This window comes from Saccostrea echinata, unplaced genomic scaffold, assembly GCF_033153115.1.
Source record: "Saccostrea echinata isolate AGI-Se365-2 ecotype Australia unplaced genomic scaffold, CSIRO_AGI_Sech_v1 ptg000051l, whole genome shotgun sequence".
Taxonomy (NCBI): domain Eukaryota; kingdom Metazoa; phylum Mollusca; class Bivalvia; order Ostreida; family Ostreidae; genus Saccostrea; species Saccostrea echinata.
Genome location: NW_026889800.1, coordinates 6,387,147 through 6,400,078, shown reverse-complemented (window position 1 = coordinate 6,400,078; position 12,932 = coordinate 6,387,147). Strand labels below are relative to the sequence as shown.

Here is a 12,932-nt window from a genome sequence, read left to right as displayed (position 1 = left end):
CAGTGCTTTCTATACACTCTGTCACAATAATGCTCTAGCATGGAAACAATATTTAGAGAGAACAGCCAGCATGTTCCATTTACAGTATTGGTCTCTCAAATATATCAAATATACATATATGAGGTGGTTTTGTCTGATTGTCATTCATCTATTATTTACAAGTGATCGGTAACGATTGACCTAAGTCGATAAAAAATAAGAGTTTGTTCCCGTTTTTGCACACATTTGAATTTTAGTTATTGAAAAAATGTGTGCAAAACAGGAATTTGTCCAGGTAAGATAATTACTTAATTGCTATAGTCTTTATTATAGATGGGAATTGGGAGAAAAAGAATCTATGGAAAGAATAGGAATAAAAAATGACTAATTTTGTATTCGATATTTTAATTGATTTATTTCTGTGATTTCATGATAAGAAAAAACTATTTTAAACATGAAAAATATCAAAAATACTTATCAAAACTATAATTATTTTCATATGATTATCTCTGTCTCTCACTATCTATATTTTTTTAATTAATCAAGTACTAGTCATTATATTTTTTCTTTACGAAGTAAAAAAAAAAAACGAACAGGGTGAACTGCGATAAGGATATTTGTCTAAATTAATAACTTCATCTTCAGTTGGGTTTAACAAATTAAATTTTCAAAATTTATTCTTTTAAATATAAATCATAATGTATTGGTTAAATACAGGTAATTCCAGGTAAGTCCCAGACGGAGATCAAACTATAAAACCAAAACATATTTCACACCTATTGTTCTATACCTAATTAACAAATGTGTGCAAAACAGGAACACCAAGCCAAGCGCTCGGCACTTTGAAGTGAAAATTGCGGGTCTTTCGGGTGAAACTTGAAAAACGGAGGCCCCCATGCCACGACAGGCTCTAGCAAGATAAAGATCCCTCACTGCTCAATGGTCCTAAGTTCCGAGTTCAGGTCTAAATTTGAAGCTCTTCATGGTGACGTTTCTATATGAGTGAAAAATTCTCGAATGGGGCGTAATCAAAACAATATACAATCAATCAATCAATTTTTACAAGTCAACATAACTATAAAAAACTACCATAATGAAAGTACTTTTTATCATATATTACCAATTCTATTATAATTTATTCAATTTACATTCAGTTATATTATCTAAATTGATAAAGTATCATTGGTAAATTATAAAAAAAAAAAAAAAAAAGGTTGGGGCATAACTTCTATCAAAAAGAAGTAAATATGTCCATTCATGATCATAGTAGAGCCCCTCCCCTACTCCAGAACCCCTGTCTCAGGGGCCATGTTTTTCATAATTTTTGAAGAACCACACTTTTTCATCATAACCATACACTTACTTTGTCTGCTTAATACTAAAAAGAGGAGAAGCTTTTCAAAGAATTCACACAACATTAGCGTGAGACTTTTTCAATACATGATCATAAAACGCCCCATCCTAACTCCAAAACCCCTGACCCAGGGGCCATGACTTTTACGAATTTGGAAGAGGCACTTTTGTACATCATAACTACCAACTTAGAATGTATGCTTTACACTTCGAATTAAGGTATTTTCATGATATGATCAAAGGAATTCCACCCTAACTCCAGAACCCCTAACCCAGAGGCCATGAATTTCACGATTTTTGCTTATCATAACCATTCAATTAGTGTGTCTGCTTAATGCCAAGGAGCAGAGAAGATTTTAAAATATATATACTAGTATGCATTTTCTCTATATGATCACAATAGGGGGATGGGTTGTAGGGGGCAAGCGTCGTGTAGAAAAGGTTTTAATTCATTAATGTTGCTCATAACAATTAACAATTTAAGTGTTGAAACGCTCTCTTTTTACGTATGATTTAAATCGAGAAAATTTCACAATAGTAATTCTTGTCTAACAAGAGATAAAATTCTATTAAAACAAACAAACAAAAACAAAAACAAAACAAAACAAAACAAAAAAAAAAAAAAAAAAACAAACAAAACAAAAAACAAAAAAAACAAAAACAAAAAAAACATTGCTATAATTAAAGAATTGCTTACTTTAACATGATTATTTCCATATATATTCTATAGCATGAGGTATATACATTAAACTTTCACATCAAAATATCTTTTATGTCGTTGTTGGCACAAAATAATTGACTTGATTTTGATTCAAGATATAAACTTACCCATATATGTCAAAAATATAATGATCTGGAATCTCATGTCTGTTCACTACTTCAAGACACACCAAGTTATTAATTTAATTAAGAATCAAAGTCGCAGTTTGTTGCAAACACGTTGTCACGTAGGATCGATGGAATCGATTTTCAATCCAATCAAAATTAATATTCGACTGCTACTTAAGCACTTATATAAACCGTGAACCATTGTTTAGCTAATTAAGTTCACCTCCACTTGAAATTAAATGAAATGTCGGTCTTATATCTCTGACACCGCAGTTTTATAGTTTACAGAACTTATTACTTTGAAGTTGATCTATACTTAAATTTTATTGGTCATGCATGTTTCAAAGACATTTTGTCTTCAGTAAATACAATTGAGTTTTTGTCGATCACCACACCTCCATTGTCAAGATAATCAAAGGTAGGCTACATGTAGTTTTCATCTGTGTATTAGGTATTCTCACCAAGAATTTTAACTCATGGGAAATTGTAAAATTAGTCACTCAAAAATCATAAGATTCAATGTCTCAACATACTCTCTCGGCGCCTGTTTATTCACGAATTTTAACATGTATACCAGTCTTAATATATCTTTTGTGATTTGATAATTTGTTTGTACTTTAAAAGGACCAATATATTATCTAATGTTCGATCCTTTTTAAAAAGAGTGCGTGTGAGAAAATTCTCAAATTTGTGTTATTAAAGGTTCCACATACTATATATATATTGTATGAGTTCTTCAAAGGGAAAAAGGAAAAAGAAGCCAAAACTAAAAACAAACAAGACAATGAAATATATGGAGATAACGAACAGTATTCAAGCTCAGAAGTTTACACAAACAATACAAATCAGGAGCAGAGCAAACACGGACCTCTGAAACACCAGAGGTGGGATCAGGTGCCATGGAGTAGTGAGCATCCCATTCCGACTGGTCACACCCGCCGAGTGCGCCTTGTCATGATCGGGAAGTAACAGAAAAATCCGTAGACAATTCCGTGTTTAGGTTATGGCCTAACAATTAGTATGAAAAATGTAAGTCAGCATTTGACTTAATGATAGATTGTATTTGCTGACAAGGTCAATATATTGACTATAGAACTTATGAAATGATTACTTTAAACGAGACTGTTAATACTCTTGTTTCATCAACTTGTTTGTCAATAACTTACTTCTTTTTAAAAATTGTTCATACGTAGAGCATGCTCTTGCGTATCGAATCAACTGAGAGACATAAACCCCGTATGCAGGTGATAAGGGTGCATTGCTGCATATAAGTAAGGGAAGTTGAAAAGTTTAAGTCATCACGTTTATCATAAAGCTTTGTTGTTAGGTTACCATTTCTGTCTTTTTCTATTAAAATATCCAAGTATGAAACAGATGTGTGTCGGACTCTGTGGTATCTTTATTTCATCTTATTATATCTTATTTCAAGCTCCCTGTGATATATAGTGTCGACATATGAATGGAAATAGCTATATTGTTAATTGATAATACTAACTAGTACGTCAAGAAACGCTGCTTTTGCAAGCCGAAGCATAAGTTTCCTCAACCCTGTCAGTGTTATATTGGACTTGAAAGCAGACAGGAAATACTATGTTAAAGTTTTGCGAAATTTCAATTTTTTAGAAATAAAGTACTCATTTTAGTTCCATGGTAACTGCAGTTATTTTGGATATTTAAACACCAGAAACTTAGAGAGACATATACAGTAAAACACGCTTATAGCGAATTGCCAGGGACAGATGATTTTGCTTCGTTATGAACGTAATTCGTTATATCCGTTAAGTTCACAATATAACTTTAAGCCTCAGGGAATGAAAATCACTTCGCTGTCAATTCATTACAGGCGTGTTCGCTATAAGCGTGTTTTACTGTACATAGCAATAATATGTAACAAAACAGTTTGAAATACAATTGGAGAAAAATCCATTTAAAGTAATATTCCTTTTTTTCATGAATATAGTTTAAAATTTGTCAACCAATTATATTGTACCATTTTTTTTTTTTCAGAAACTAGTTTTGATCATATGGAAAGAATAATATTTTAATGCTTCAAAAGAATTGGTTGGACAGCTACTGAGAAAAATGAGATTTAATTTTTTTTATTTTTCATACTTCGTATATGTTTCAATGGAACTGGTCGCCATTTGAAGAAGGGACACTTGTAACAATGCGTCGCCCCCTCTCTCCTCATACATAAGTACAGCCATGATATTTTATTGGGGAAAAATTGGCTCTGGGGGAAATCGCACGCAATAACTATAACTTACAGTAGGATTTTCCCCCGGAAAATTGAATCTGCTGTGAAATTTCCCTTGGGGAAATCCTACTCTAGAGTCATTTTCCGTGGGGGAAACCCTACTCTTGAGACAGTTTTCCGGGGGGATCTTACTCTATAGAGCCAATTTTGGGGGGTGGGCTGGGGTGGGTTAGGGGGAAGCCTACTCTACAAGAACGGTATTATTTCTGTCTCAGTAATACATTCTGATTACTCCAATCTCTAGATCCGTCTCTGTGTTACATTGCATCTGCTATAATTAAAGTTACAAGAGTCAAAACCATGTCTTAATTTCTTTCTCATCATCTGTATCATAAAGCGAAATATATTTATGAAAAATATGAGTATAGCCAAGTTTTGAAAAATTCAACTGCACTATATAAAGCAAGAAAAGACTGCAAAATATAAGTGCCAGAAAACAAAGGTTGTTATATCGTGGATGTCAAGGTCACGCGACTTTTATTTATTAACTTGTAAACAACATGGAATTGAAAAGGAATAAAGAAAGGAAAGGAATATGCTTTGGTTATCTTCTCCGAAGATTGTATCAATTAAAATCCTCCGTCTACCGGCAACATTCATTTTTTGGGACTCGAGACCATGGTAACTTCTTCAACTTTTCTGCGCAGGCGTACAAATGGAGGAACTTTCGTCTTGGGGCAGACAAATTTTTTTCTCCATAAAACTAGATTTTTTTTAAAGTTCTGAAACCTGTAATTTTCTAAAAACCATTATTTTCAAAACCTGCACGGGTCATGCAAAAATTCTATTTCTGTCGGTCTTACCTTTTTCGCGTCTCGGAGTCGCTTTAAGCCCCGTTCATATGCGCCCAATTACACAAGGTGAGCAAATTTTACATGTTCTCAAATTTTACACTTTGATACGTGCAATTTGGTACATGGAAACGGAAAGGGGGGAGGTAAGCAAGATTTATACACGGTGTGCACAAGTATTTTAATTTTACATCTACTCAGATTAGGTGAAAATAAACTAATTTTACTCCTGGTGTATTTTCAGCCATGTGAACGCGTGGCAAAGTTTACACAAATTGTCTGCAGGGGACGCTTAATTCCCTTAGGGGACCTGATCCCCTCTCTGATGTTTCCAGGGGTCCTTTTTTCACTATAAACAAATAGCATGTATTCAGGTAAATAAATACTGTTAAAGTTCAAATATATTACAAAGAGAATTTTAACTAGGCTATTAAATGTCGAAAGGGGAAACTACATGCACAGATGAAAAATTCAGTGTTCTTTTTAGTACATCTGGGAAGAACGTGGAACAATTAGAAATCTCAAACAGCATTTAAACACTGCTTGAAAACTGCCGACTTTCACTTTGCTAGTACATGTCGGCAAAATTTCATGGCGTAATGAAAATGTAAGTTGGGCCTAGACGATTGCTCCATTTCTTTGTTCTATGATCTATCTATAAGATTGTTGAAATGTCTATGCTAGATTGTATCTCTTACCAGTTTCTTTCTTATTGTTATATTGGTCCAACATTTATTTTTTTTATTAAAGTCATACAGATTCCTTTAATAGAATCTGACATAGAGAGACTGACTATTATTTACATAATGGATTGCCCCCGTATTTAGATGGGGCAAAACTAGACGACCAACGATAAGTTACAAATTCTTTTAGTTTCATTGACTGCAGTTCATCTATGTGCAACATTCCTATATTGTCAGTATGTTTCTTTAAAAAGACCATTTAAACCTTCTCTTACTCATTTGATTGTCTATATGGATGCAGAACTGTAGCGTTATGGCTTTTTAGTCTTTGACCATAATGCTACAGATCCCATAATGCAAAGTAGCAGCCTTTGGAAAACACAAGGTTTCAAAAAGAATCACTTAAAATAAAATTTAAAAATAAATACTGCATGTAACGTGCATGAAATTAATATTTCAAATAGAAGACATCAATTGCTGTATTCTGAGTTACCAACACGACTTGTATCTTGTCCAGTCTTCGATTATTTTGTGAAAATTGAGGACTTTTATCTCAATCTTTATTTGTATCAATATGATAGTTGCATAATTCATTACTTGGTACGTAAAAAAAATTAGCGTCTTGAAATGACACCCTGAATATTGGTTAATAAAAACAGACAAGCTAAAAATAAAATACTAAAAAGGTGTTCAAAACTGACTGCAAATATTACATCACAGAAATGCTTTATTATACAAAAACTATATATATAAATAAAGTTTGTCAATGCAGTATAATAAATATAGACAGGTGAATACAAGAGCTCATCAATGAGTGATTAAAAAACAATTGTATACATAAACTTCCCTTCTCAGTATTATTCATATGTATTATTAACAGGTAAAAATAAACCTGAATTTTCTACAATACATAATGCTCTTTATAAATACATTTTCTCCAAATATACGATACCTAACTATAAACAAAATTCACATCAATGAGAAAATTTACAAATTAAAAAAAAATCTTCAAAATATTTGATATAACGGTATTGCTATTGATATACATATCCGCTCTGAATCCTCTCAAAAACCATTTCATCTGATTGACAGTTAATTGTGTAAAACAGCAGTTAGTTGAATAAAGCAGTAGTTAATTAAGTGCAGTAGAATCCGCCGTCGTGTTTTCGGGAGTAGCCGCCGTTCGTACCAGCACAATGAGGACTCTCTGTTGGGGAAGAGGAAAAGGATAGAAAGAAGAAATAAGCTTAAAAAGAAGAGGAAAGGATAGAAAGAAAAAACCTGTAAATATATCCACGGATTTGGTGTTGAAGGTTGTTTGTATAACGTACCACTTAAAAAATATGTTAATGTATCTGATATCATTATTTAGCTACTTTGTACAAAACAAAAAAAGGTTTGTATTTTTTTTAAAAACAATTTCAATTGTAAAACGATCTTGAATTTGTTTAATTCTAAATGTAACTGTATCTCATCTTTCCGTCTTGTTCTTTTAACTGAAATCAAACTTTGTTTGTTGTTGATTACATTAGTTTGTGTATTGCTGATTCCAATATAAATCATATCTTACTATAATTTTTACATCTTATGTCTATATTATTAAGACGCAGTTTCGCTCGACATTGTTTTACAATACAATACATTATGTGCATTTTATGATGAGATTTTAACTTTTGTAAATAGATGTCATTATTTAAGTCTAAGAAGAGAAGAAGCCCCCGTCAGGTTTTCTAGTATAACCTCTGTTTGTTGTTTGTGTATGGTGACCCTCTGTAAAAAATTAAAACATTTTTGTTAAATATTTTAAGTGTTGTGAAGAATACTGCTACTTTGAAAATGAATCAAATATGTATAACATGAGCAAATATAACCTCTATGTATATTTACAATACTTTTCTAAAACGTCTCCGATGACTGGGACATTCAAATTAGCCAGGAATTTTGGACATTCAAATTAGCCAGGAATTTTGGACATTCAAGTTAGCCAGGAATTTTGGACATTCAAGTTAGCCAGGAATTTTGTACGACAAAAGGGGAAGGGGGTTGCAAGATTTAACTTATATAGTCATTTACTATGATGAGTTATTTAGATCCCCTCCCTGTTAGACTTCAAAAAAAGGAAGGCCAGTTGCTTACAAACTGTTTCAAATTACCGGTAATTCATATTCCCCGTTTTTATAGTTGTCAGAAGGGCTATCCCATAGTTTCTGATGCCACTATAAGGATAACATTTACCTTACCTTCATTTGTCATATACATGCAGTTTAAAAATTATAAAGCTCACAAAGATTTCTTGTTTAGCCACTTTTCAAAAATATAAATACATGTATGCAGATCAGTTGTAAAATCCATCACAAGTCTGGCATTCTTCAACTTTGGTCAATATATAGGACTTGTGGTTACTTAAATTGGGAATGAACCTACTTCAAAAACATTCAGTTGGTCACTCATCTAGCAAATATAGATGCATCAACAATAGAATGTTTGGTCACTGACAGGTAGGGCTTAAATTTACTTGAGAATGGAATTTAAATTTAATAAGCAGCTGGTCACTAATCTACATGTATAGTTAGACTAAGTATGTCAGGGGAGGCATAATGATAGTAAGCATCTTTGATGCAAATTTGGTCAAGGTAGGGCTTATACTTTCTTGGGTATTGGATCCACTATAAAAATGTAAACCTGATTCAGTGGGATGTAGTAACACAGAGGGTGAAGCCTGTAACATAAACTCATGTTGTCAACTTCATCAATGCAAGTTTAGCTAAATGTGCATATCAATTAAGCACTGTTGCATTTTGTTTTGGTGTGGAAAACAAAATTAAAATATTTTCTAATTATTATCAACTTTTAAAATGTCATAATGGACTTTTTTTAAACCAAAGTTCATAATGATACAGTGTATAACCAAAAAAAGGATATACTTTCTGTCAAATGAGTTAATTATATATTTAAAAAAAACAAACAAAAATGACTGTTTTATGAACAAAGATATAGATTTACAGAAAATAAACATACCAATTGCATTTTCAATTGAATGGATGCTATCTTTCTTTTTCTGCTCTATTACTAAAAGAGGATGGTTCAGGTAGGGTTTTGGCACAATAATTTCAACCTCACGATTTTTTAATACTCGTCTGAAAAAAAGAACAGTGAATGAAAAGTTTGAAAACCTGTTGATCTATTTTAAAACATGAATACTTTTCCATCAAGTTCACTTATTTCTGATTCTTTGATTGAATCTATGAAGAAATATAAAATACTTTTGTTAAATACTTAGCATAAGATAAAGATAACTTCTATGCAAGAACAGACTTTAATTATGAAAGGAATTTATGTGTATTTCTTAAGGCACACTGTTTAGAAATAGGGCCTTATTTTTATAAAACATAATTTACCCAGTATCTTCACCAGCTGTTTCTGGTTGGATGAGAGTTTCGTTTTTTGCCCTAAGGAATTCCTCATGATGGTTATATTTAGACTTAAGGACAAAATCGAGGCTGTCTCGGGGGGCCTTGGGATCCATGTGGTAAATTTCCCTACGAGAAGAAGCCAGTGTACAGGTACCATTCAGTCTGTTCCATGGATCTTCATTCTGAGCAAGGTGGACTGGAACGTCATATGCCTTTTGCTGTTCATGATAAAATGTGATATCTAAGATTGTGTTATAAATTATAAATATCTACAACACGTTTATTAAATCATGGAGACCAGAAAATTTATTAATAAATTGAAAGACTTCAAAATTTTAATTTAAAGCAAAAATCTTAACCTCAAGCAAAGACAAATATATGTATTTCTAATTTAAGGAAATAACAGACATTCACAAACACACACAGAGAACATTAGAAAATTGTTGTACTTAAGAATTTTTCTTTACAGTAATCAATCCTTAATCCAAATATATATAATGGAGTGTAAAGAAAAAATACTTGGAGGATGAAATGAAATTTTATTTTTGAATACAGCTTTAGTCGCCCATGTGGCACAGTGGTTAGAGTGTCTGCTCTAGAGTCGTGGAGTAAGGAGTTGATCCTTATGTCGCGGGTTTGAATCCCACTGTGGGACGTGGGGACCGGTCCTTGGATGAGACCATACAAACAAAGGTCCCGTGTCGCAGTAGGTGCTGGCACAAAAAAGATCCCTCACTGCTCAATGGCTGTAAGTGCCAACTATAGATCAGAATTTGTAGTCCTCCACCGGCAAGTGGTGGCGTCTCCATATGAGTGAAAAATTCTCGAGAGGGACGTTAAACAACAATCAATCAATCAATCATTGAATACAGTTTTTCTTTTAGGTGGTGAGACAAATATGTAAATATTGTCAATCATACATAGGAAAAAAAAATCAATATCCCTAAAGTTTATCATGTTTTAATTTTTTTTTCATATTTGTAGTTTTGAATATTTACATATAGAAGCACATGTGCCTAGGTCTATGTGAATATGAATACCTTATCTTATTTGTACATGTATATAAGATAATACATAATTATTCATCATTATTATATTCATTAGGACCCAGACACCTGGCGTATATAAGTATGAAGGTAAATATTTTGGAAAGAATGCAAAAATAAGGTTGGTTTAAGGCTGGTTTAAAGGAAAAGTTTGTCTTAAATATGTGTTATGATTAAGCATTACAAACTTCTTTTTTTTTTTTTTAGCAATTTCTTTGACTTTTTTTTTGGGGGGGGGGGGGGTGGAGCTAACACTCTATCATCTGAGCGGATCGATCAATCAAACTCAATCTTTACAAAAATGATAAATGAGGACTACCTTTGGAGAGCTTTAACTTATATCTGTTGCTTACATACCTGACTCCTTTGATGAAATACAGGACACAAATACATGCTGTTATATACATGGTATATATATCGTACGTTAGAGTCTACTGCATAAAATATACAGAACATAATTCATGTTAAGCAACAGACAAATACATACCTCTGTGGAGCTTGGTCCATAGAAATTCTCATCGTTTTGTAATCTTGGAAAAGGGTAGGGGTCTCTTTCTGACTGCATCATTGTTGTGATTGTATTGTCCACAGTTTAAACGCAAAAGTTCACGCTCTCGTTGATGTAACTACCATGGATACACAAGTCTCGCTCACAACGTGACTTTACTAAATCTATCTGCAATAAAATAAAATAAAATATTATTGTGGAATGTTTATCTCTGGCATCTTATTATATAATTATACGTTTTATTTAATAATCATTTTTTATTTCATGTTTGTTTATTCATTTTAACTGGTTCCCTTATTGTTTATATTTTAAGCGCATGCCCTTTAATAACATCCGGTTACATATGGAGTGACAGATGAAAACGCATGCTGCATTTCTTGGACAAAAAGATTACATTATTGTTAAATAATACACACACTGATTTTTAAATCGCATTTTGGAGAAAAATATCCAGTGAAAATGAAGCTTGTATTCTGCTGTTTAGTTGCAGTGATCTACAGCGCTGGAGCTACAACAACAGTGACAACATGTTCAAAGGTTTGAGATTAAATTATTTTGTTATTCAGGTCCAGTGCAATCTCTTGATTTAGCCATATAGCTTAAAATAGCTATATAGCTTTATTAAGCTATTCAAAATAATTTGATAAAGCTATTTATATGCAGTTTTTTCACAAAATGTTTTGTGAGATATAGATAAAAAAGTAGCAAGTATTTGTATGCACTATGGGCCGGTGCATCGATTTACCCAAAAGGACCCAAAAGAACCCAAAAGGAACCCAAAAGGAACTCAAAAGGACCCAGAAATTATAAGCAACCCAAAAGGACATGAAATAAAGGGGATATCTGGATATATTCAATGAACACTTTCATACTTTATTGAAAATGAAACGGTAGTTTTGGGGGGAAAGTGTGTGTTTAGGGTGGGGGTTGGTGGGGGTCTCCCCATTCCCTACCCCACCCCCTGATACCATATGCCTAGAAAAAGTCATAAAATAAAACGTATTGCTTCATTATATATCATATAGTAAGATATGGTAAAATAGAAGGGGAAACATAATAATACTTTGTTATTTTCAGCTCAAATAAAACAAAGCATATCTAATCAGATTTAGTGTTTGATGTGATATATAAGGCGTTATGTTATTTCTCAAAGAAAAGTCGCAACAGTATAAATTTATGTTTTTGCCAACTTTTATGTAAATTTATAAATAAATGTAATATTCATTATTTCATTCAAATTACTAATTTTCAGTATATCATAATATATTCCTTTTGAGTCCTTTTGGGTTCCTTTTGAGTCCTTTTGGGTTCCTTTTGGGTCCTTTTGGGTTCCTTTTAGGTCCTTTTGGGTAAATCGACGCACCCCTATGGGCTATCAAAAAAGCAACCCAAATCAAAGATAGTTTTAACGTTATAGCTTTTGAACATTTAAGCAAAAGATGTATGTCCATTGTTTGGATAACTGTTATTATCGAATGGTGAAGCTGACATCAATATTGCATAGGACATCCTTAAACAAGACATAAGCATGAAAAAACCTGTCATGTTCAACTAGGGTATACGGAAAAGGAGATTCGTAAAACCTATTAACATCTTTCAAATTTAAAATAAGGAAAGAAATAGTTCCCTTTATAAAACAAAAAAGAGAGTGTTTGCCTTATTACATCAAATAAAAAACATTTAAAAAATAGTCCACAAGAAGAGTTTTTCTATAAATGGTTGACAATTTGACACTTCACCTGTATTGTTATCACAAAGGTCCACAGGTTGACAGTTGACACCGAATTGGTAAACTTTTATCCCACAAAATAAAGGTTGACAGGTCGACATCAATTTGAATCTTATCCAACACAACAAAGGTCGACAGTTGACACTATTTGGGAAAATATTTTCTCGAACCCTCTCGAGAGATTAGGGTTAGGTCCCGAGAGATTAGGGTTAGTCCTCGAACAGACCTGATGAGAGATTAGGGTTAGTGCAGGAACCCACTGGAGATAATCATCCGTCGACCTGTCGACCTGTCAACCCGTTGACTCGTTTACCTGTCAACCTGTCAACCTGTCGACTTGTCTTC

At 32.8% G+C, this 12,932-nt stretch overlaps 2 protein-coding genes across 3 annotated transcripts in view; one reads left to right on the top strand and one right to left on the bottom strand.

The window, feature by feature from the left end:
• Positions 1-6,600: 6,600 nt before the first annotated feature.
• On the bottom strand, positions 6,601-10,988 carry LOC133203585 (protein CFAP276-like). Of its 2 annotated transcripts, none has more exons than XM_061339358.1 (4): positions 10,838-10,988; positions 9,290-9,522; positions 8,910-9,028; positions 6,601-7,098 (listed from the first exon to the last, which is right to left on the bottom strand). In XM_061339358.1, exons 1-4 carry the CDS (start codon positions 10,916-10,918, stop codon positions 7,028-7,030), a joined length of 504 nt encoding a protein of 167 aa, XP_061195342.1. In that variant the 5' UTR covers positions 10,919-10,988; the 3' UTR covers positions 6,601-7,027. The 2 variants fall into 2 exon arrangements, with proteins under 2 accessions (XP_061195342.1, XP_061195341.1); XM_061339357.1 differs by having other exon boundaries at positions 7,012-7,661.
• A 247-nt stretch (positions 10,989-11,235) lies between these two features.
• The window catches only part of LOC133203797 (endosome/lysosome-associated apoptosis and autophagy regulator family member 2-like), a 41,252-nt gene continuing 39,555 nt past the window's right edge, over positions 11,236-12,932 (top strand). Inside the window, exon 1 of the mRNA XM_061339584.1 lies at positions 11,236-11,395. Coding sequence (XP_061195568.1) covers positions 11,318-11,395 — 78 coding nt within the window. The 5' untranslated portion in view covers positions 11,236-11,317. The remainder of the gene's footprint in view (positions 11,396-12,932) is intronic.

Excerpts from the sequence above, each read along its gene's own strand:
- LOC133203585 (XM_061339358.1), bottom strand. The coding sequence starts at position 10,918 with ATGATGCAGTCAGAAAGAGACCCCTACCCTTTTCCAAGATTACAAAAC. Across the intron at positions 9,523-10,837 it reads ATGGACCAAGCTCCACAGAG|CAAAAGGCATATGACGTTCC; the intron begins GTATGTATTTGT and ends TATCATGAACAG. Across the intron at positions 7,099-8,909 it reads TTCAATTGAAAATGCAATTG|AGAGTCCTCATTGTGCTGGT; the intron begins GTATGTTTATTT and ends CTTCCCCAACAG.